The sequence below is a fragment of the Nicrophorus vespilloides genome, unplaced genomic scaffold (genome assembly GCF_001412225.1).
Source record: "Nicrophorus vespilloides isolate i.1.1-1 unplaced genomic scaffold, Nicve_v1.0, whole genome shotgun sequence".
Lineage (NCBI taxonomy): Eukaryota > Metazoa > Arthropoda > Insecta > Coleoptera > Silphidae > Nicrophorus > Nicrophorus vespilloides.
In genome coordinates this window covers 63806-90156 of record NW_017096480.1, presented here as the reverse complement: position 1 = coordinate 90156, position 26351 = coordinate 63806, and the positions used below count along the sequence as shown (strand labels likewise).

The 26351-nt window shown below is 30.7% G+C and overlaps 3 protein-coding genes across 7 annotated transcripts in view; 2 read left to right on the top strand and 1 right to left on the bottom strand.

Annotated features, from left to right (window-relative positions):
* Window positions 1-15807: 15807 nt before the first annotated feature.
* LOC108557120 (elongation factor Tu, mitochondrial) lies at window positions 15808-17630 on the top strand. The gene is made up of 3 exons (XM_017913525.1): window positions 15808-15969; window positions 16044-17232; window positions 17310-17630. The coding sequence occupies exons 1-3, from the start codon at window positions 15933-15935 to the stop codon at window positions 17497-17499; spliced, it is 1416 nt and encodes a 471-aa protein (XP_017769014.1). The 5' UTR covers window positions 15808-15932; the 3' UTR covers window positions 17500-17630.
* A 6044-nt stretch (window positions 17631-23674) lies between these two features.
* LOC108557121 (GTP-binding nuclear protein Ran) lies at window positions 23675-25009 on the bottom strand. Of its 3 annotated transcripts, none has more exons than XM_017913526.1 (3): window positions 24909-25009; window positions 24171-24621; window positions 23675-24113 (listed from the first exon to the last, which is right to left on the bottom strand). In XM_017913526.1, the coding sequence occupies exons 2-3, from the start codon at window positions 24600-24602 to the stop codon at window positions 23898-23900; spliced, it is 648 nt and encodes a 215-aa protein (XP_017769015.1). In that variant the 5' UTR covers window positions 24603-24621; window positions 24909-25009; the 3' UTR covers window positions 23675-23897. The 3 variants fall into 3 exon arrangements, with proteins under 3 accessions (XP_017769015.1, XP_017769016.1, XP_017769017.1); XM_017913527.1 differs by lacking the exon at window positions 24909-25009 and adding an exon at window positions 24817-24902; XM_017913528.1 differs by lacking the exon at window positions 24909-25009 and adding an exon at window positions 24821-24902.
* Window positions 25010-25240: 231 nt separating this feature from the next.
* LOC108557123 (syntaxin-1A) overlaps window positions 25241-26351 on the top strand; it is a 61969-nt gene continuing 60858 nt past the window's right edge. Inside the window, exon 1 of one of the 3 annotated variants that reach the window (XM_017913531.1) lies at window positions 25241-25452. In XM_017913531.1, coding sequence (XP_017769020.1) covers window positions 25420-25452 — 33 coding nt within the window. In that variant the 5' untranslated portion in view covers window positions 25241-25419. The remainder of the gene's footprint in view (window positions 25453-26351) is intronic. The other 2 variants (XM_017913530.1, XM_017913529.1) reach the window with 2 other exon arrangements.

Sequence of the window (26351 nt, the reverse complement as noted above, 5' to 3'; positions counted from 1 at the left end):
TTTATATTTTATACCAACGTTTCTCAATCTTTTTGCTATGCTACCCAAAATTTTTATTTGTAGTTGTGCAGCCCAATTTATAATAGTTTTTTTTACCTAGTTTTGACATAAAATGACAGCTTTTACCCAACTCAATTTTGGATCGCTATATATTGTTTTTGTATATTGATCATATTACATAAAGTAAAATCCTCTTTCTGCTAAACTTGATAAGCATACTACTATGTTTTATATGCAATAGATGTGTATTGTAGTAGACAGTTCTATTTAACTATCAAATGACTTAAAAACAATGGTAGTTGATACTTTTGATACTACTGTATGCATCTGAACATGAGACGTACATATCTGTCAGTTGTACCAACTTAGTATTGATTGACATTTGACATAAGGTGATAGCTAACATTTTGCGACAATTTTTATTTTTACACAATCTAATTTTGGATTGTCATCGATAGGTTGAGAATCGCTGCTTTGTACTGTTTTTATATAATGTACATCATACATAATGCTAAATCCCATTTCTGCTAAACGTGATAATTGAAGTTACAGTTGATTCTTATTTCATAAGCATATAGATTTATCAAGTATAATGGTAAATCTTCTTCTCATGTTTGGACGTCTTTGAGCATTCCATTGTACAAATTAGTTGAAATTTGAGTCTCCTTCATGAATTGTGTGTTTGCATAATTATACATTTTTGTATGCATAATTTTATTCACAATCTGTTCATCAATGTGAACATTGAATAAATTTAAGATCGCGGTTGACATTAAATGGATAATTTTACTGGCGAATAGTTACCATTATGATGATTTGATTTTTAATTTGTTGGTTGACTGTCTTCTTGCAGCTTAACTTCAGTAGTATATTGATGCTTTGTGGCTCCACTCTTTCCTTTCACTGTGAATCTGGCGCTATCCTTAACACTGTTATTGTACATCGACTTGGCTGAAGGTCAATATGCTGAACCTCATTCATTTCACTGTCCATCTGTGAACGATGGCCCTATTGCTGCAAGCATCGACAGGGCCTACAAAGGTCCTTGCTTGACCAGGATTCAAACCGGCGTCCACTAAATCGTGGGTAGGGTGACTTAACCATTCGGCTATTAGTCTCTCTCATAATTATACATATATTTCTTATTTCCTATTTCATAAGCATATGATTTATCGAGTATACTGCTAAATCTTCCTTAATCCTCACAAGTCGCCGTCTTTGATCGTATTCTCATTGTACATTATTAAAAATTTGAATCTAATTTCAAGCATAGTGTGGTTGCAACAACATACATGTAATTCTCATTTTCTATAACATAAGCATATGATTTACCATTATGCATATTGAGTATAAAGCTAAATCCTCCTCTAATCCTTGCACACCACACAGCCTTTGAGCACTCGTTTCCGACGTTGAATTTTGCGTACGATATGAAGACATGGATGGAGGCGCGAGGGCATGCCGTGAGAAAGTCCAGAGTTTAAGGAAATTATAGCAGTCTCTACTAGCGAATGAGACTGGAATCAGATAGGTCTGGCAGCATTATTAGAGACAGATGAGTCGGGGGGCCTTAATGATGATGGTTTTTGCTGTTATACCTCCGGCCGCTTTCGCTGCCTTTGCAGACCGCTGCCGATAAGAAGTGTAATTATGAGAGAAAATCTTTATTATATTACGAACGGACTCATTGTCTTGTTTGCTGCGGCCGTCGTTCAGTCCATTTGGCCTTTACACATTTATTGCTGTACGAAGAAGAGGATAGGTGCAAGCAATGCAATCTCCAAGCTTTTGAGGTCTTTATTTCCATCACGTTCCGCCGGTGCGGACTCTTCTTCACCACGCGCACGCCTCGGGAATTTTACTTCTTCCAATGCTAATTGAACAGACGGTGACATAATTCTACCGTTACACTGTTACTCTTCACCAAAAAAAAATATATATACGCGCGTTTCATCGTCTATACACTTTTATTTATTTATTTCGTTTGAGTATGTTCATTCAGTAGGAGCGTTTCAACATTTTTTTGTATATAAATCAAAGCACCGGTTAACAATAACAGACGGAACGGCATCAATCACGTCAATTCGATCACCATTCATAAATAATTCAATAGCAAAAGTGAACACACAAAAAACAACAACAACAAAGTGAAGCGAAAATATACATAAAGTTCAGAAACCACATGAATTTTCCATGGTTTTGTCTTCCTATAAAAAGATCCAGTTAACTTTTGAAGATTTTAATAAATGAAAGGTCTTCCAAAGTCAAATTACAGTACGATTTACACGTTCTTTAATAGTAAATTAAATTGTATCTAACATATTTTTAATATTTTAATCAAATTTAATAATCATTAAAGTTTTATTAATACTTCAAACAATCAATGTATAAGACAATCATGTAATGAATCAATCAACAAATCGAAGTTATCACCAATTCAACAAAATTATATTTCTAATTGAAACTGTGAATGAAAGTATTAACCAATCAAAAAATAGTGAATCAATCAAATTATTATATATCAAATTATATTAATTATACGATTAAACTACTCTATGTTATACAAGTTTTGTAATATGTTATATGTTTTTTCAAAATAAAAAAATAAATAAGTATGAAGCTTATGAAGGACAAAAACACTCGAAATTCGAATGCGAAAAATAAGAACTATCAATAAACATGGCATATCTTCACCAATAACAATGTTTATTTATAGGTACTTGACAATACGTGTAAATTTAAATCTATACATGTATAGAATAAAGAGACAACCTTGAATAAGGTCGCATCTAAGATCAACGTATTTAGTTTTTATTGTACTCATCATTACATTACAATTTTATAGACATTTTTTTATAATTAATCATCATCAGTAGTATTTCCTATTTACTTATCGATTGATTATATTTACATAAGTAGTAAAACAGTTAATTATAATTTATTATGTAACATCGAGACTCAATATTAATACATTTGTATTATGTCACAATGACAGCATTTGTTTGTCAATTGTCAATCTATTATGTAAAATATATTTAGCATTTTTTGGATATTTCATGAATCATTAGTTAGTTCATATATATAATAAAATATTTAATTACAATTTGTTTGTGAACTGTAAACTTTGATACATGACATTTATGTTAACTTACGGTGACAGTTTCAACAAAATGTTGCCAGAATTATTATATTGTTATGTCAATCTGTCATTTTTTACATAGTACGTCATACTATCTAAAAATATTTGCTATATATATTTCAATAATTATTTAGTTCATGTAAGAAATGACACGTTTAATTAGAATTTATTATTTAACACCGAACTTTAACATAAACACATGACATAAAGACAGTTTTAATATATCAATCTGTCATTTTTGACGAGTATAGTTTGAAAAAATATTTTGCAAATCACTATATTTCATAAATTGGTTTATATAATTAATTAATTATTTAATTAGATTTTGTTAGTCGAAATAAACATATGACGTTTATATCAATGATACAATGATAGTTGCAACAAAACATTGCTTTACTATCAATCTGTAACTATTTTTTACATTTCATCATTTGATTATGAGCAAAATTTATTATATGTAACATTTATAATTTATACATTTTTAGTTAACGATCATCTTGTTATGTCAGGCTGTCAGTTTTGACGTATTATGTGATTTGTATTATGAACAATTTTTATAGCAAATCACTGGATAATTGATCATGAAATTAATGTATATAAGTAATTAAACAGTTAATTATAATTTGTCAGTTAATAAAAAAATGTCATTTATGTCAAGTCATAATGACAATTTTGACATATTGTGTCATTTTAGTTATGAGAAGATTGAATTATCTGAAAAAAAATATTTAGAAACTCACTGGATAATTCAAGAATTACTAATGAAATAAAACATTTAGTTTAAATTTGTGTGTTAACAGAAAACGTCATTTATGTCAAATAACAATGACAGTTGTTATATAATCTTGCTATATTCATTATTGTTATATGTTAATCTGTCAGTTTTGAATTACTAAACCGACATGAAGATATAAATATTTACATAATGTGTAATTTTGTATAGCAAATAAATAGGCGTAGCTGTAGAATCTAATATCTAATATTAGTATGAAAGACGCTAGACTATAATTCGCGTTTTATGTAGATAAAACCAAACATAACATTAAGTATTCAAGTCGTTTATACTAACCGGAAGTATACTTCCTATATTTAAGTTAAAGAGGAAAGGATTGCAACATTTTATAACATGCAAAACGTAATCTAATAAATTTTATTACTGGACAAACATTCTCCAAATTAATTTAAAATTAAGATACGAAATATTCAACAAATACATTTTTAAGGATTAAACATGATAATCCAAATTTCTAGGAGATTATGTTTTAGATTTAGATTATTTAATGAAATCATAGACAATAGTTTTTCTAAAAAAAATAATTGTGTATTGTCATTATAAATATTTTATTTATCTAAAAGTGTATAGTTCTGTAATTTCCAACATTTTTTTTATTCTTGTTTTATAAGTAATTTATTTTATATTACTTCTTTCAATGTCGCAGCGTAATTTCGCGTAATTTACATTTTAATGTCTTAATAATATACGAACCCAAAAATCAAATAACGTCCATGAAATAAACTCGTTTATAATGATTAAAAAACGATTTTACTTAACAATCTTGTGGCTACTCTCCGATTACAATTGATGTTAAATATAATATAATTATCACATAAGTAGTGATTTTATGATTATTACTTATTTTTTGCAAAAATTAATACTTGCTTTTTACTTAATTCTTTTATAAGCTGAACAAAATTGAACCGGTTCAGATCTCAGCAATTATATTAATAAATTCCAATTATNNNNGAAAGAAACTTTTGTACATCTTTAATTCTGGAGAAATCGATATTTATATGTAATTTTATTTTGTATTTATATTGAAAAAAAAACTCCTTAAAAATATAAATTTAATATGAGGCAGCTAATTACGTTAATACTGCTACATTTTTATGGTAACTGCTATAAAAGGAAGCCTCAAAAAAAAGTGATTGATAATAGTATTCAAAGCGGAAAGTCAATGACCTTCAAGGAAATTAATTTGAGTGCAATAAATTTAACTGTTTGGAACTAAATCTTTAATCACAACAATTCTTCATTAATTTGATTTTAAAATTAACTATTGTATAATCTAATGTAAATTAATTTTTAAATTAAATTTTCTTTACTTTTGTTATTCATTTCTTTTATTTTATATTCATGGAAATATAAATGGAAACTGTATATTTTTTTATCTTAATATAAGTTATATTTCCTTTGGTTAATTTGATTATTTTAGATTCTGAGACGTTAGAAATTAGTATAGGTGAAAGAAAGTTATAATTAACTATGTTCGATTGTTTTCGATGATGCTTGAGTATGTTCAATTACGTTCGATTATGTTTTATTTTATTCGATTATCTTCGACTATATTCAATTATATACACAAGCAGATTTAGTTATAGATTTACTCGATTATATTCGACAATTTTCCTTTCTATACGCTTTAAGTTTATACTAGATTATCTTTATTTATTTAGTCAATTGTTTATTTTTTTACAATCTGTCATTTTTTGACGTATATATTTATAAAATCACTAGATATTTAAATTTGTTAGTTAACAGCAAACGTCATGTATTTTTAGTAACATTGACAGTTATTATAAAATTTTGTTATATTAATTATGTTTTATGTCAATATGACAGTTTTGACATATGTCATTTGTTTTATGAATAACATTTATTGCCTAAAAAGTTTATATCAAATTACCGGATTGACGTTGTTGTGTACGTTCATTTATATTGGATTATATTGGATTATATTGGATTATATTGGATTATATTGGATTATATTGGATTATATTGGATTATATTGGATTATATTCGATTATATTCGATTATATTCGATTATATTCGATTATATTCGATTATGATTCGTTTCGATTCGTTTCGATTATGATTTTACTTCACTTTTTTAGTTTAGTTACGATATTTCAATTGTTTATTTTTAGACAGAATAGTAAACTTAATCTTAAAAACTTATAAAGTTAATTATTAACATGTACAATATTATATTCAAATAATTTAAAAAAAATATATTTTCATTTAAATCTTTAACTATTATGATAATCGTGGTAAAAATATAATACTTCTTATAAATAAAAAAGTCGCACCATTACAATGATTGTAATGTATATAATAATTCTCAATCCTGTCTTTAAATTTATTTTATGCATTTGAACATTGCAGTTTATGATGTAATGGGATTAACACTGAAGGTCGATTTGGATCACTTCATTTGAGACGAACCGTGCTTGAGATGATGAGAACAAAGTGTAGAATTTAAATTTACGCCCACTTGATGCACTCTCTGAATACGATCTATTTTCAGTTCACAAAACTAGGAAATAAAATAAAACAAAAAAATGTATTGTACTATTTGTATTTTATATACATATTATATTCATTCACATGGTTTCTCTTGTCGGCTCAGTCAAGTGAATTATTTTAAAATGCATACAAGACATGATTTAATTAAGAGCTCAGTAAAGCATTAAAAGAAAATGTCCAATAACATTACTTTCTTCTACTTTATTTAACTCAAGCGTGAATAAAGCGACTTGCAGTGCGTCGTTTGCTTTGTTAAATCCAATCTAGCAAATAAACTGAAAATAATAATAAAACAAATAAATTGAGAGAAAATTGAAACATTCATAGACTTTCTTCATTTTTATATAGCAAAAAAAATATGTGCACACACGAACAACAATTTATTTTTATTGGAACAATGATACAAAGAAAATAGAAAGTAAAAATGAAATATATACATTTTGATAATTTTAATTTTTTGACCAAATAAACATAAATTCCAAATATATAAAATATCTATATACAGCAATACCTCGTATAGTGCGGTTTCGATCGGTTCGTATTTAAATTAACAAAATGAATTTAAAAATAGTATCCAAAATTATTTTTTTATAGAAAATGTATTAAATTAATATAATGTATCAATAAATTGATTGTTGTAGATCCCCGATTAGTCCGGTTTAAAACAATCAGTCATATTGACGGAAAGGAAATATACTTTGGGTATTGCTGTAGTTTATAAACTATAAAGAGATGAGTATTAAATGTTACTATTATAGTTTTTTCAATAATACAAGCAAACAATATTTCATGCCAAATAACCAATTTTGCATATATATAAACTAGTTGAATCATAGTTTTAGTTAGAAAAAATTATTTCTTCAATTATTTTGCTTGTTACAAAATTATTAAAAACAAGAATATACAAAAATAATAACATTGAGTTATTAAAAATATGTTTAGAATTATTACTATACTTACTTAATATGAGTTGTCTTAACAACCAATTGATATTAATGAACTTTTGAATTTAGACAATTTTGATTATTTCTGTGATTTCAATTTTTTTAATATTCACTTCTATGTTTAATTTTTAAGTTAATTGCATATCATAATTAATTGCTATAAATAAATAACTGTCGTTTATTTAATAAAATATGAAAGACTTCAAAATACAATTTATAAAAAAATTTGATATTTTTTTTTTAGATTCTATTAAGATTATACAAGGAGGTACTTTTTGGTCAGACACAGCAATGAGAGTAGTATGTTAAAGCCCTTGCTGTATTTTTCACAGCCTATCGGCATCACATGGAGTCGTTGTAGCTACCTTTGCTGACGATACTGCGATTATTGCACCACACGAATACCTTCAAACATACCTCGTAATATCTGTGCACATAACAATCATAATACGTCGACAAATATGCCCATCTGTCGATCGCATGAAGCCAAGTATCTCGGACTGCAACTTAATCACCAACTAACCTGGAAAAAACACATTTCAACAAAGAGGAAGCAGCAGGGAGCAACAATTAGAAAACTCTACAGGCTACAGATAGGAATACGCACAACACCATCGAATATAAGTTTTTATTAATAAAGCAATTATGAAACCCATATGAAATAACAGCATACAGCTTTGGGAATTTGCCTGCAACATCATACAGTGGTTCGAATTGTAACACGACGGGTGCTCTGGTGTACGAAATACAAATATAAACTATAAAAAATCTTCAAGGCTGCTGGGCGTGAATTTCGACGTGGGAATATTCCGGACGCTACTTCCTTTTATCGAGAGGAAGTACTCTAATACTGCTTCCTTGTGATCAACACTCTTTACTTCTACCGGGCTCCTTAACTGTCTTGATTTCACAGTTCTAGACCCGTACAAATATCTATCAAATCTCTTCTCTACTGGAGAACTCGACCGTCTCTCTTCACGGTTCGATCCGGTCTCCCCGAAATTCTGGAAATATTATTGAACCGTGGAGCATTCTTTCCAGTGTTTACCACGTCACAGAATCTAAAACCTTAAGAGAAATTACCAATTGAATGATAAAATCACCACCTTTGTTCAAGAAGAGTTAGTTAAAGCTAGCACCAAACATCATCTTGCTGATGATCTGGTGAATATGGTCCTACATGAAGGTTGGTTCCTGGACCAATTGTTCAAAATTTCAGCTAACGCCATAACTGCAGCTTCTTATCTTATTTTATTTGTATTAGATAGATTGCTATATTAAAAAAATATAAATAAATTTAATAAATCAATTAATTACTAATTAGTAAGTCTCTGAAAATATAATTTAAATATAAAATTTCTAAAGAAAAATGTTATTTATTCCATTCACTTTGTGTAATAACAATTATTTAAAGTTTTCATTGTTTATAAATCTTATTTTTGATATATATTTATTAAAAATTTAAATTTTAAATGTGTCATTATGTTATGTATTTTATATAATGAAACGTAAAGTGATGTGCGGCATGTGAAGAATACAGTAAAGTTCGCGAATAAAAAAAACCGCTCATCCGATTTGTTCCGTCAATGTTCTCAAATGTTAAACGCAAAATGAACAGAAAAAAAAACGGAAATTTTGATAGAATGTAGGTCTCGTTGAACACGTCTTTAATTACATACAGACAGACATGGAACGAGCGCGAGACGGTCCGCACTTATTTTATGTTATTTTTTTTTTCGTTTGTTTGTAGGTTTTTATGTTACTATTACGAGTCTGTATAATAATAAAGCCTTTGGAAGTAAAATCCAGAAAATCCAGTCGCATTTAGGTCCAGACATTCAGCGCGTGAGAGACTAAATACATCGAGAAAATATTACAAAAATTTCTATTAACAATTGAGGTCAAAATCTGCACTTGTCGTTACCTCCTGTTGTTGTTGTTCTTGTTCTTGTTTCTTGTTGTTTTCTGTTGCTGCTATTACTGTATCTCCAACAACAACATCGACATTTCATCGCAATTATTCCGAACGCATTTGCAACGCGCGTTTCGATTGATTTCTCGAATATATTTTCACTTGGAAATTGCATTTAATCAGAAATCTGGCCCGAAATGAAAATGGGGTTTTCATACCGGATGCATCATTGCAGACGTGTAAATAAATATATGAATAAATGAATAATCGTCGACATTTTCAATTTTCTCGGCGCATTTAATTGTCTCGCGTCTGATTCTGTTATTAATGTTGAACAAATGTTGCAAAGCAAAATGCACGGACATTTTCAATGGGTATTTAATTAAAACTTGTTTTCCACAGTGACGGCGCCTCTCTGTGAGTTAATGATAGGAATTAATTGTTTCGTGCTTTTCCATTTAACGTTGCCGCGCGTCTCAGTTAAAGTCTTAATGATTTCTCAATAAAATAAATTTAAAACATATATTTATACTATTTTTATTATTTACTATTGATTTCAATTTTTTAACGCTTATCTAACATATTGTACATATTGTGTTTATAAATTGTGGTATGTATAAACGAATGTACGTTATTTGTATGGTGTATTAACTAAGTACATGCATTCACAAAATTTTAAGTATATGTGTCTTTTGATTCATACAAATGTACAAATTAATACTTATTTTGAAACGTAATGTTGTTTGTTACATAATTAAAAAATAGAAATATTTTTATTCAATATACATTATATATGCAAATGGTCGTACGTATTAAGAAATATTCGTTTATTGAATAGTAAATTATCATATATTACGAAATTTTAGGTACATGTGAATTCGAATCAACGTACTTGATGTGTATTTCCATATTCATGTATGTATATTCATCTAAGTTTTAGGTACATGTGTCTTTTCATTCATTCAAACGTACATATTAAATTTGAATGATACTTATTTTTAAACTTATTGTTGATTGTTGCATCATAAAAAAAAATATTCAATATTATTTGCTGTCCATTTAACAAACGTGTTCCAACCTTTCCTGGTAGGACTTGCAGGGGAAGAGAAAAACGAGATAATGGAATTTCTGGGGTATCCATACCAAATGTCACTTCCCATTGCTCAATTTAATGAGGATATGACCTGATTACAGAAGAGGTCTTGAGGCAGCTCTCCAGTATCGACATTAGGGTAATAACGCTTATCTTCAACGCAATCCTGAGACTCGGTATATTTCCATCACAGTGAAAGGTAGCCCAAATCATACTCATCGCCAAACCTGGGTAACCAACGGACACGGCGTCTTCATACAGACCCATCAGCCTCCTGACGGTACTATCTAAACTGTTCGAGAAGCTGTTGCTGCGAAGACTGAAGCCCTGGCTGTTGGATAGTCATCTCATTCCGGAACACCATTTCGGATTTTGTGAGCGACAAGGCACTGTGGAACAGGTGCATTGTGTGGTGGATTTGACAGGCAAAAGTCTTGAGGAGAAAAGGTACTGCTCTGCCGCTTTCCTCGACATCTCACAGGCATTTGACCAAGTTTGTCATGGAGGATTGCTATATAAAATTAATAAGTGTTTCCCACATGAATATTAGGTCTTATTCAAATCGTACTTGACTGGGAGGTCGTACTTCCAGATCAATCACAAGGACGAAGTGACCTCGCTACGCCCAATCATATCTGGTGTCCCGCAGAAAATTGTTTCTGGACCCTTACTCTATTTAATTTTCACGGTTGATCTACCAACTCTTCAGCACGCCACTATATCCACATTTGCTATAGACACCGTTGTTCTAGCATCTCATCAAAACCGAACTACGGCCTCACAGATTCTCCAAATAAGTTTGAATAGCATCGAACATTGGTTCAGAAAGTGGAGAATTAAGGGTAATGAAACTAAGTCGGTGTATGTAACGTACACAATGTGTCGACAAACTTGTCCACCCGTTACACTGAATGGCAGTGCCCTACTACAGGCTGATGACGCTAAGTATCTTGGCATGCATCTGGATCGTCGACTCACCTGGAAAAAGCATATTACGAAAAAAAGAAAACAGCTGGGACTGACAGTAAAAAGATTGCATTGGCTAATGGGTAGATACTCATCCATCTCAGCGGAAAACAAAGTCTTAATTTATAAGACGATTATAAAACAAATATGGACTTATGGACTACAACTTTGGGGATGTGCCTGTAACACAAGTATCGACATCATACAGCGGTTTCAGTCAAAAACGCTCAGAGCAATTGTCAATGCTCCCTGGTTCTCGACTAACGAATACATTCATCAATACACTGGAGTCCGATTTGTGAAGGATGAGATAACGGAACTCAGCAGCAAATACCAACATCGACTGGAGGACCATCCAAACCAAGTTGCCTCTGAACTTACACACACTGAATCTCATCGACGAAGATTGAAATGATTCCAACCACAGGACCGCCCTAATCGCTTTTGATGTTAGTGTCTAAATAGACAATAAGACTTGTTTGCGTGTATGTGTTCGTGAGTTTTTCTTTTATAAGCACTATGTGGAGTTTGGTCGCTGGATCAATCTCCAATATATATTTTTAATGTTTCTCATTATTAAACCCAGAACTAGAGCATGTTATCTGTTTTTCTATTTTGTAGATAGATTGCTTTGTAAATAATAAAAAAATTCAATATACATGATTAATACAACTGGTACTTCCTTAATTCGCAAGAACATATTCAATGTTCATACGGGCGAACATTTATAACTCAAAGCATCTTGAATCTATAAATGTTTAAATTTTATTAGAAATACGTACTTCTAGTGAATACTAAACTCACATACATGTGATTTAATTATTTGATATTTTCGTATACAAATTTGCTTAATTCGCAAGAACATATTCAATACGGACGATCATAATCGAAAACGAAAACAGAGTTTTCCATACTTTATATGATCGTATGATTAATTCCCATATAAATTATTGTATTTATGATATTTTTGGTAGACTCATGTATTTTTGTTCACAGAAACGTACTTATAGTTCATACGAACGCACCCTTAATAATATGAGTAATTATTAAACTTGATGATTTTTATTTCATTTTATTCAATAAGATATAGTTTTAAATGAAATTAAATGCGTATACTTCTACCGATTTTGGTATATCCTAATCACTTTCATATATTTAATGAATATTACAGTTTAGGTACATAATATTGATACAAATTGTCGTACGTATAAACATAAATACATGCATTCACGAAGTTTTAGGTACATGTGTCTTTTCATTTATACTAACGTACACATTACATTTTTCATAATTTATTTAGAAGAACAGTCAGTGTTCTGTTAACGTACATAATGTCTATAGCCTATGCAGCCTTTGACTACCAAAAAAGACGACAGATTTGCTTTGGTTTCAAATTGATTACGTGCTTCAGTATTGGTTCGAAGTTCAAGTATTGCCTCTGCCAAACCTGGAGGTTCTTCTGGTATGTTAATAATTTCACATTTAAAACGATCTACAACCCAATTCACAGTTTGTACATCAAGATCTGGAAAGGAGTCAGAGAACCGCTCTCTGAGTTTGGTAAGATGAAATTAGAAAAAAATCCCTATTACCAAAAAAAAATTATTTTTACCCCATTTCCCATTTCGTATAAAATTCTTGTATTTATGATGTTTTTGGTAGACACGTGTTTGTTCGCACGAACGTACTTATAGTTCATACGAACGCACTCTTTTCCATGTGACTAATTATTATTCTTTAAGTACATCATATTCATTCAAATATTAGTACGTACAAACGAATGTACGTTAAGCTTAAATTCGTACATTTTCAAAGTTGTTTGTACACAAGTATCTAATCCTCCTTACTAGATTCATAAACATTGTAATAGCATTTTTATACATACTAATCTCAATTTATACCAATTTTGAAATGGAATTTCATTTTGTTCCTGATTGTTTGCGTTTCCATCATGTCTTTCTTTAGAAGATACATATCATTATTTAAAGCTATTAGAAAACCGAATACATGAATCACGCTGCACATCTATAAAAGAACCAATATCCTGTATTAAAAATTATATATTTTTTTATTTGGATTTATGTTCGAATGATTCGAGAAGCTACAACTGCATTGACTATAATAACATAATTATCCTAATGCAATTACTCTTCTATTGATTAACATAAATATCAATGCAAGTATTAATGATAAAATCATTTATTCGTCACTATTATTCATGATGATCATCGTTTTTCTCACATTTTCTTATTATTTTTTTTTTTTCATAACGATGCAGCGATGTGAATGCATTTGAATATTCTCCAGCTTTGAATAGATTAACTGTGCATGTGACATACGTTTATTTATGCTTAGATTATGGTTATTTGCATGCACACTTAATACCATATTTAACAAACATTCCTAAGCTAAATACACTCTTCAAAAAAATAATTAAGTAATAAATTAAAATTTACGGCATCTCCGAACGTAAAATTCCTATTTGAAAATGTAATATATCTTCACATAATTAGTTAAACGATTCAGTAGTTAACATCATTTGTATGCAATTAGTAATTTCAATAAATCGTTACTACTTTAATTAATTGTTAGTTTAATTTTATGATTTTATTAGTAATGAATATCCTTGTAATAAATTATTGTATTTTTTTAAAACTATAATTACAGTTCAACGAGTTGCCTACTTCATAAATAATTCATAATTATTACTAAGTTTTAGATATTTGTAGTTCCATCTTTGAAGCAACTTTATACACTATACTTTAGCAATAATTAATTTCCTAACAATAAAAATATAAAAACAAAGAAATATTTACTGAAAATTAATAGAATATTAGTTCTTATTTTTCCTCTGATTTCTTAATAATAAAAAAAATCATATTTCAATCAATAATTAACATTTTTTATATAATTGTTACAACTAAAGATGTGCAACTAAAAATGATCATAAAAAATATTATTGTTACAACTAAAGATGATCATAAAAAATATTATTAAAAAATGTATACTTTGAGAATGAATTTATTTTATCTAAAACATACAATAAATGTATTAAGTTTTTTTTTCTTACAAAATATAAAAGCAATTGCAAATTAACCGGTGGCAATCGCGACAACCGACGTTTGAAATGCCGACTGAATCAAAATCCCGACTGTATCGAAATTCCGACGTTCAAAATCCCGACAGTATCGAAATCCCGACGTTCGAAATCCGGACTGTATCGAAGTCCCGACGTTTGAAATGCCGACTGTATCGAAATCCCGACAACCATAATCCCGACTATATCGAAAATGTCTACAATAACATTTTTAAATTATTCCGAAGCATAGTGACTTTTAAATTGTTATTAATAATAAATAATAACAATTAATAATCTAATTCTATTTGAGATTATTTCATAATTTTAAGGTTTATTATGAATAATTCAACAAAGTCGAATAAATTAATAATAATTTATTGTTATTAATAATAAAAGTGTAGTACAAGTTGAAATAATTTAAAAATGTTATTGTAAAAATTTTCGATGTAGTCGGGTTTTTGATATAGTCGGGATTATGGTTGTCGAGATTGTGATATAGTCGGGATTATGGTTGTCGGGATTATGGTAATCGAGATTTTGATATAGTCGGGATTTCAATAGACGGTCTTTCGGTTGTCGCGCTTGCGATATACATCTAAAATTAACATATCTCGAGATATAATTAGTATTACTTATATATTATTATATCAGAAGATTCCCAATTAAGACCTTGTTAATATGTAATTATCAAAAATTAATACGTATTCTCAAATTAGATAATTCGATCAAATATTTGACACGTTATTAGAGAATAATGATAAACACTACAAATATAATAGAAAGCTCATTGGAAAGTCCATAGTTTTGTCTTTAATTTGAATATTTGATGATCATTGTAGTAAACGTGACTATCGAATAATTAGATTAAATGTGAGAGTATAAACTAAATTTTAATAAATTACATATATCAATTAATATTTAATATTACATAACAATTGTCATTACTCGAATTATATGATCTGTTTTTATGTAATTTTATAATAATTAAAATATTTAACATAGCTGAACTAAAAAATCTTATTAGATTGCGGTTTTGGAAAAATTTTGAATTTCTTTAAATTAATTGGAATGTTTACTTAAGAGTATAGTCTAACAGGTTTATAACTATTTCAAGTATAGTATTAATTTTAATCTATCAAGTAAACTAATTGGATTAAGTTTTGTGTAACTTAGTGGAATTCTGGTATAAATGTAGAAGAAGTTGCATACATTATAAATTTTAAAATAATCTATTATTTTGTGCATATAAAGTTTTAAAGAAGAATGTTGAATGGATTTAATTAAATAATTGTATAATATAAGTTTTATTTAATATGCAAATTAGTAAATTTAAAGGATTTGTAGTTATTTTTGAGTTCGGACTTGGGGACCCTAGGATTGTCCGCCATCTTTAAGGCATTAAATAATGGTGCATGCCGCTCTCTTAAATTAATTAAATTTGTGAAGAAATATACGTTGATCTTCCTGGAATCTTAGGGTAGAAGATACGATCAGAATGTCGTCGTTCTTCACGGCCAGGAGCATTGCCCCAGGTAATTTAAAGATCCTAAGAAAATCTCGCACAAATAGATTATTAAGGTTATGATTTGTTCCTTTTTTTGCTCAGTGTTCAAGCAGACTTTGAAGCAATTCATATTCAACTGCGAATCGATCAAATTCCAAAACCAGGGAAAGATTGTACAATGTGTATTCACCAATTACACTCAGACTAGGAATTATGCGAATGAAAAGAAGGTGTTCGAAAGGACGAAGCCTCATTGCAATGTTGGTACTATTGGCCATGTAGATCATGGTAAAACTACTTTAACTGCTGCCATCACCAAAGTCTTGTCCGATAAGAAGTTGGCGGATGCTAAGAAGTATGCTGATATTGATAATGCCCCGGAAGAGAAAGCTAGAGGTATCACTATTAATGTTGCTCATATTGAGTATCAAACAGAAAACAGGCATTATGGACACACTGATTGTCCTGGACATGCTGATTACATTAAGAACATGATCACTGGTGCTGCCCAGATGGACGGTGCTATTTTGGTGGTTGCTGCTACTGATGGTGTCATGCCACAAACCAGGGAGCATTTACTTTTAGCCAAGCAGATTGGAGTGAAACACATTGTTGTTTTCATTAATAAGGTTGATGCTGCCGATAAGGAGATGGTTGAATTAGTAGAAATGGAAATTAGGGAATTGATGACTGAGATGGGCTTTGATGGTGACCATGTGCCAATCATCACTGGTTCAGCTCTGTGCGCTTTGGATGGTAAGGAGCCGGAGATTGGTTCGAACGCTATTCTGAAGCTGATGGCTGAGGTCGACACGTACATTCCGACTCCAGAGAGGGAATTGGACAAACCTTTCCTTCTCCCAGTTGAGCATGTTTACTCTATTCCGGGACGCGGTACCGTCGTCACCGGCCGTTTGGAAAGGGGTGTTCTCAAGAAGGGCGCCGAATGCGAATTCATCGGACACAACAAAGTAATGAAGAGTACCGTTACCGGAGTGGAGATGTTCCATCAGATCCTCGAAGAAGCACAGGCTGGTGATCAGCTCGGCGCTTTGGTGCGCGGTGTTAAGCGCGACGACATCAAGAGAGGAATGATCATGTGCAAACCCGGCTCCGTGAAAGCCAACGATCACGTCGAAGCCCAAGTCTACATCCTGAGCAAAGAGGAAGGCGGAAGATCGAAACCGTTCACGTCCTTTGTCCAGATGCAGATGTTCTCAAGGACGTGGGATTGCGCTGTTCAAGTATTAATTCCAGGTAAAGAGATGGTCATGCCTGGCGAAGATTCCAAGTAAGTTTACCGACGCACCTTTTTTCTTCCACAAAAGATTTAATTGTGAAACGTTTTTTTTTTGCTTCGCTTTTCAGATTGGTGCTGAAAATGATCAGGCCTATGGTTCTCGAAAAGGGACAGAGATTCACCCTCAGGGACGGCGTTATCACCCTCGGTACTGGTGTCGTTACCGGCGTTTTGCCAGCGTTAACGGAACAAGACAGGAGCGCTCTCACCGAGGGAAAGAAAGCGAGGGAAAAGAAGGTCGTCGAGGCCAAGAAGTAATTTTTCAGTTTTTCCGTTTTTAAACAAACATTACTTAGGGAATATTTGTTCTATCGTTACCTCTGCATATTTTGTATCTTTTAAGTTGTAATTATGTTAATTATTAATTAAAAAAATTGTAAAAACTCTTATATAACCCATTTCATTATCCTTTAAATACAAAAATTAAATAGATTACAAAGAACAAATTGAGTTTACTTTGTTTACAGTTAATATTGAATGCTTAAATCTTCTATACTATAGAATCTATAGTAAGTAAACGCTTTTAAAATAGATTCCAGTCAGTTACATAACAAATAGTTTAAATTCTTCAAATGATTGATGCTTATTGTGTAGACATTCCGAATTTAAATAACATGTCTAAATGGTTTCGAAAATAACTAAAAATTATGGATATTCTATGAAATTTTGCAAATATTCAATACAGCTAAAATATATAAGAAATTCTTTTCATTACGTAATGTAATTCAATAATAATTCATAAACATTTCTTTTGGTCAGAAATAAATATGATGGACATTATTTGTAATAAAGAAAAATATAAAGAATTATTTGAATCTTCAACACAGAAATAAATATACAATGCCTCGCATAGTGCGGTTCCATCGATAAATGATTGGAGCAAAATAAATTTATAATTATTGGTACGAAGCATAAACTTAAAATATAATTAATAGTATTCATCGGGAAATTAATGTTTGACAGCTCACGAAAGTTAAGCAATATATGTCTTGAATGGGAGACATAAGCAGATGACAATTGTTGACAGAAGCAAATATTTAGAATTAATATATATTACGTTATTTAATTACATCATTTTAGTATTGTTAAATGAGATAAGAAACGTTTACTTTGGGCATAATTAATTAATATTAAACGTTAAACATTTTAGAAATATTGTAATAAAATTTACATAATCGCAGTCAGCAGTGGCCATAAAAAAGTGAGGATTACATTAACTACATGTATCACTAAAAAAAGACTTGCTCGGCTTGTTGAAAAGGTTTTAAAATTTGCTTGGAAAGTGTTTTTGTTATACTGAAAGAAGTGCTAATGGAAATACGAGAGTATAATGCAATTACCGTTGTTGTAAAACGTCTACGGAATATAAAGAACAGGCCAAAACCAGATTCCATCATAGGGGAATCATTTCTATTTTGTTAGGGTAGACTTATATTTGTATAATCAAGTTTTCTTTAACGTTTGGAGTTACTTTTCAAAAGTTATTTTTATTCATCTTTATTTACTTTTTATAAGATTGTTTTATTTAAAAAAAATTATAAAAAATTGTAAATTATAAACTATTATTCAATAAAAAAAAACACTGAATATTTTAAGAAAGTTGAGCTTCAGAAGATAATTTAATGAAATATTTTATATTTAGTAATTTTTATCGTGTCTAATTTGATTAGTAAATGAAATTGTAAACTATTAATGCAGATGATCATAAGAAAACACTGAATTCTTTGAAGAAAGTTAGAAAATCGTTGAGCTTCAGAAAAGAAATTAATTTTATTTACTTTCAAAATATAAATAGATTTAATTCGGGTCTATATCGCAAGCCCGACAACCGAAAGACCGTCTATTGAAATCCCGACTGTATCGAAATCCCGCTGTATTAAAATCCCGACGCTTGAAATCTCTACAATAAAAATCCCAACTATATCGAAATCCCGACTACCATAAATATGTTATTTTAAAAATATATAATAATAATAGACACTGTCGGGATTTCAATATAGTCGGGATTTTGATTGTTGGAATTATGGTAGTCGGGATTTTGATCCACTCGGGATTTCGATAGACGGGATTTCGGTTGACGGCGATTGCCACCGATTTAATTCTTATCGAAATTTTCTATTACTTTTATTTAATCTAAATTAAGGTCAATAAATATTAAAGAAATGTAATATTCCATATAATACATGAAGAAAGTTATTTCTGAAAAAAAAAAAAACATTGAAATTTAAAATATAATTAAATAAATTAATATTAATAATATTTTAGCGGTGAAAAGACCTATGTTTACCGTATTTACGTTGATATTTGCAACCGTTGATATTCTTTGTATTACTATTATACTTGTATAAATACGTTTTTTATGTCTTCCGCTGTTAAGATAAATATTATTAAGATATTTGACGTTCCTTCTTGTAAACTGATATTAAATTATCTCTAATTAAATCTATAAACTAAATTTATGTACATATTTTTTAATATCATTATTCCAAAATAACCGACTTAGTTTACATCAGTTTGCATCTGTTCGTACTCAGGACGTTCAAATATTTCAAATAATAAATATGTAAACATTCATGGAAGACGTTGATTGTCATTATCAAAGTTTTCACGAAAGATGTTATAAAAAAGGTTTCCTATTTTATGAACTTAATTTGATATAAAAATGAAAAACAATGTTGAATCATTAAAAGAAATTAATCTTGCTAAATAACTTAATAATGTTGTTGTCCATTGTACAAACTATCAATAAGAAATAGCGCACACAAATTGAAAAGGAAACTCAAAAGATTTGAGTGATTTTAGATTATTTTTGTAGCTAATAAAAATCAGTGCAAATCAGTATTTTTTTTTTTGTAAAATGAGTATTTCAGAATTGTTGAGTGCTAAAACTAAATTGTATCTTTTATTTATTATCAAATTGTTCTTACTTTTCTTACGTGACATAATTCACAGATAACAAAACAATTTTTGTAGTGGAAAATAACAATAAGTATTTCCTGTTGAAGCGTGTTATTCTTTTGTACTTTTAAAGATGTTTCCTACCTGGAATGATTTTTTTTTAAATTTCCTTTGACTGCGATTTTTTCAAGAAAAAAATTCATGACTTTCAATTCTTCGTTTCGCTATTATCAATGCAGGATGCTGAACATCTGGATAGAAGAATAGGTTGAAGCCTTATGTCATGACCAGGGGCGGCTAGTCTGTAGGGCCCCATCTATATTTGTATAACTAGTCCAATAATTGTTGTTTTAAAACATGTGTTTCTTGTAATTATTATTTTTTTGATCTATTTTCAATATTGTAAAATGCGACTTAGTACAGGCTCTGTGGCCCTTTCAACTGTGTTGGCACGTGGGTCTATATCGCAAGCCCGACAACCGAAAGACCGTCAAAATCTCGACAACCAAAATTTTATTTTAATTTTTTTAAATTATTTCGGAGCGTAGTCACCTTGTGCTACACTTTTATTATTAATAGCAATAAATTATCATTAACTTATTTGATTTTGTTAAATTATTCATAATAAACCTTAACATTATGAAATAATCTCAAATACAATTAGATTATTAATTGTTATTATTTATTATTAATAACAATTTAAAAGTCACTACGCTCCGAATTAATTTTAAAATGTTATTGTAGAAATTTTCTATATAGTCGGGATTTTGATATAGTCGGGATTATGGTTGTCGAGATTCTGATACAGTAGGGATTATGGTTGTCGAGATTTTGATATAGTCGTGATTTCGATAGACGGTGTTTCGGTTGTCGGGCTTGCTATATAGACCCATGCGGGATATCGTCTTAACATAAAAAAACACAATGAATTAGTTGACAAAAATAGACAAACTTTATCGAGAATCATAGACTGCATAACATTTTGTGATTTACATGAATCGGCATTAAGATGACATGACGAATCGATTCGAATAATCGAAGAGTGTTTTTAGATATGGTTTCATACAACGCTATAACATTAGTTAGTGTGTTAAATGATCATCTTAAAAATGCAGAAGTAGCAAAAAGTCTTCAAAAACGAAACAAAATGATATTTTATACTGCATGTATAAAGTGTATAAAGAAGAAATTAAAAGTGAAATTGATAAGGCGAGTTTTGTTTCCTTACAAGCAGACGAGACAACCGATGTTTCTTGTCGTTCGCAACTCATAATTATTTTACGTTACATAAAAGATTCACAAAATAGAACCGCTAGAAGAATTTAAATCTTTTAGTCTCATCCCAAAATTGATCGCACATGCTTACGATGGATGAGCGGATCATGAAATGGAGTACAAAGTTTAATGAAAGAAGTTTACCCTAACGCCCATTATGTTCACTGTTATGCCTGGATTTAATTTTAAAACAAGTCTGTTCATCAAAAAAGCGAATAAGAACATTTTTTTTTCTATCTTAAGTGGATTTGGCGTGTTCTTCACATCATCTCCAAAACGAAATGACTTACTTCGCGAAATTACTTAAGTACCAAGAGTTTGTGAAACACGATGGAATTTTCGTTCCAAGATAGTGAAGAAGAATAAAATAGAGCTTCTGGAATGTTTTAACAAAATCTTAGACGAAGAAGGATGGGACGACAAAAGCGTATGGGAATCGGTTGGATTCAAAAAATCGTTGGAGGATTTTGAGTTCAACTTCTTTTTATCTTTCTCTTATTCTGTTTTAAAACATGTAATGTACTCTATAATAAATTGCAATCAAATGAAAGTACCAACATCACCGTCAAATAAGCATTTGATAAATTTGAATCATCCATTAATCAGTTACGAAATTGCATCGCTGATTTTATTCCTGCAACAAATCGTGACAATCGCCAGGAAATCCCTAAATACACGACAGAATTACTGATAGAAGATGCTAAAGAAACCTGCGATAAATTAATGAATGAATTTAGTGATAGATTCAGCAGCTTCGAAATATTTCAATCATTTTTTATTGTTCAACACATTAAAAAAAAATATCCAATGCTAAGTGAAGACAAGTTGATATCAGAATTAACTGTTATGTATGAAAATAATGCTTTTAATCATCATTACCTTATCACGTTTTATGTAAGACAATAATCTGGTCGATAATTCGAAGTGACAAAATTAATTGAAATTGTTTTAGTCACAGCTAATGCCTAACGTTGTTTTAGCACACTAAAACGCATCAAAACACTTTTACGAAATACGACAGGACAAGATCGGTAGAATGCTCTAGCCGTACTATTTGTCCGTAAGGTTTATTTAGAAGAAATTCAATAAAGTAATCGAGAAATTTGCTCATATGAATATTTTTAGTAATAAAAATTGTTACATTTGTCTTGTATTTTTTTGTGTCTTGTCTGTATCTATTTTCTTTAGTGTCTGTCTTTATTGAATCCCTTTTGTTTTGATAATGTCACTATATGTATAAGAATTATTATGTTCACATTGTAATAAATTTAAAAAATATATGATTTTTCTTTGACTTTTATGTGTTTGTATTTATTTTCGTCATCAGTGGATTTTAACTAAACACTATTATTGTAATAGAAATAATAACTATAAATCAATAATAGAACCCACTTTATAAATATAAAAAAAATAGTTGTTTTTGGTCCCTGGCACCACCTGTTTCAATTGTCACCAGCCGACACTGGTTATGATGATATAATTCCTTTTAGATAAAGAATAGTACAATTCTTCGCATAGTACGAGAACCGGGCTGATAGAAACCGGACTAACCGAAGACAAAAAGAGACTTCATTGTATAAAGAGAAACAAAAAAAGATGATTTATACGAATTATTTTTTAGAATTTATTTTGTTTTAAAATTTTAAAGCCGGTCTATAGTGAATCTGGACTGAATGAAGTCGCACTAAGCGAGGTATTGTCGTATTTATTTGCATCCAGATTAATATCTAATCTCAAGACAATGTAATAAGATTAGTTATTATTATTAAGTAAATAACTATTCGGGAATTCATGACCTTTGATACGTTATGTAATTGTTTAAAATTTAGTGAACAAATTTAAAACAATATTATTTTCTATTATATTTAGATAATGTATGTGTCGAATGAATTAAGTAACAACTATTTGATGAGTATAGTTAACAATTGTTGTAAGTTAATGAACTTTATCGAATAGTAATACGTATAGACAACCAAGTTTGCTATATTAAATCAATAAAAAATTTGAAGTTTTTTTTTACGTGTTTATGGTTAGTTGTAAATGTAATTGAAAGTTAGTTAAAACTTAAAGAATAATTGTGTTTGTTTTATACGAAACATAATTTTATTCAGATGTGAAACATTAAACATTGGCAACTTAACATACACTCGTGTTCAACAAATCTAACGTTGCGTTATTGTATCAGTTATTACTTATATCCTCTTGGTCAAATAATTACACAAAACAAAAAAAATATAATCAAATGGAAAAAACAATACTATTCAAATTGGAAACGAGTTATTCTTTTATTATTCTTTGCGTGTGGGATCCTCTCGAGCATGTAAATCCGCATTCCTTAAAATTTACTTAATACAAATTTAAAAAAATAATTTCTAAACGGCGAACAGCTTCCCCGATCCGGAAAGTTCATTAATTTAGGAGAGAAAACGGAGAAAAAAAATTGATAATAATAAATGCTTGCAGAATTGAACTGATGACAATTTCTACAAATCGTCATCATCCTCCGGCAGGGCCGTTTCCTGGGCTTCCTTGAGATCCTTCTCGATTTGCTGTTGCCAGTGAGGATCCATCTGGACCTCTGGCGGGACGAGGGCTGGCATGGCTACGAACTCCAAGTTGGGATCACCAATCAGTTTGCGCGCCAACCAGAGGAACGGTTTCTCGAAGTTGTAATTCGATTTAGCGGAAATGTCGTAATACTAAAACAAATATTAAATTAATGTTATGAATAAAGGTTTATAATTGTTTTCGTTTACCTGAAGGTTCTTTTTCCTGTGGAACACAATGGTTTTGGCTTTCACTTTCCTGTCCTTAATATCAACTTTGTTGCCGCACAGAACAATTGGGATGTTCTCGCAGACCCTTACAAGATCCCTATGCCAGTTGGGGACGTTTTTGTAGGTGACCCTCGAGGTAACATCGAACATGATTATGGCACATTGACCTTGGATGTAGTAGCCATCACGGAGGCCTCCAAACTTCTCTTGACCAGCTGTGTCCCAGACGTTGAAACGGATTGGGCCCCTGTTCGTGTGGAAGACCAAGGGATGCACCTCAACACCAAGGGTGGCCACATACTTCTTCTCGAATTCTCCAGTCAAGTGGCGTTTGACGAAGGTGGTTTTACCGGTGCCGCCGTCTCCGACGAGCACACATTTGAATGTGGGCATCTCCTGCTCTTGGGCCATCGTGTTTTCTTTTTGGATACTGGGGTGGTTAACCAAAAAAAAAAAACAAAAACAAACGCGTTAAACAAAAAACAAAACAAAAATACTGGTGGTTTCTGTTCGGGGTTAGACGAGGGTGCTGAACATGCTTGCGTTAGTGTGCACGTTTTTGGTTAGGATTTGATTTTGAAGTTTTATGGCGCTCAAAAACGTATCACAGGATTTTGGTATTTACTTGCCGACTTCGGGAATATCTGGCGCTGAGAATATGGAGCCGGGAACGGAAATACCGGTCGCAAAGCGTAGACAAAATCGAACTGAATTTACCTTTCGAGCAATAAACCGAAGTAAACGCCGATGGACTTGAATATGTTGGATGACACTAACTGACACCCAAAGTCGTTACGGTCCACAATGGCGTCCCCTGTACGCAATCCCTACGCGTTTCTCTACCAAATGCGAAAACGTTAACAGGACGACTTTTACACAAGGAAAAATCGGAATATCATAGTAAAAAATCGTCGCAATCCAAATATTCAATCAGTTTTCAAATTCGCTATAGGGAAATCGCGTAAAAAATTGTTGAAAATTGAAAATATCGATGACGTCACCGGCCGGGCCTGACGTGAGCGGCGCACGCGCGCCGCCCCTCGGCCACTGCAGAAGCGGCGACCGAGGGAGGCGCTATCGATTTTGGCGGACTTTAGTGTGTCGCCTCTCGTCTCGCTTAGTTTTAGTGCGTTTCGTATGTGGGAACCGATTTGAATGGGCTTTCTTTTACCAAAAACAGAACTGTTTCGCAGTGCGTGATTGCAGGATTGCAGCAACGCATTAAAAAATGACTAAGGATAGATTAGCGGCCCTCGTTGCGGTAAGTTTACCGAAAAGCGTTTTCATTCAACAAAACTGAGAACAGAGAAAAATAACCGTCAAAAAAATTATTTTTTTTTAGTTCATACTACTCCACACCAATCAAAATAGATTGTAAATTGTGCAATTGTTCATTCATAATGTCACATTCTTGAAGAGCAAATCAAAGAATCCTAGATTCCTATATTTTTTTGACGTTTAGGTTAGGTTCCCCCCTTTTTTCTGTTCACTCAATTCTTGTCCCCTTTTGTTTTACGAATTGTGTAAACCCCACCCGATATATTTTTGTTGTTATTTCCAGTTTGTTTCTTAGATTTTTGTCTTCACAAATTTTTTAACAGCTGATTTGTGCAAATCGGGGCATGTCAGTTAGTAGTGTGACTCATGGTGCACTTCAAGGCAACAGGAGTTTTTAGAGAATTTGCACAAAAAAAACTTTATACGTTTATGCAATTATATCTTTTTTTTTTGAAGTACGTTATTTTGTAACGGTTATTCGGTATAATTCATTATCGTATTACGCAAAGATTCAAAAAAAGGCAACAGGATTTTTACTTAATTTGCACAGTTAAATTCAACAATTAAATCTTTATTTGGCAACATTTTTACACACTGTGTACTTCTACAACAATTTTACTTAATTTGTTAAATCTTTCGTTTTTACAATTATATTTTTAATGATATTCTTTAAATAATTCTTTTCAAATTTGTATGGATTATAATACAATTTGGGTCAAAGGGTAAATCAAATTTTTTGTAAATTTTATAGAGAATTTATAAACAAGTAAAAATTAATTAAGACAACATTTTTCTTTTAAATTAAAAAAAAATAATTCTTATTCTTTATATAAATTCTGTAAGTTTCGTATGATTATATTATTTTATTCTATTAATTTTCAA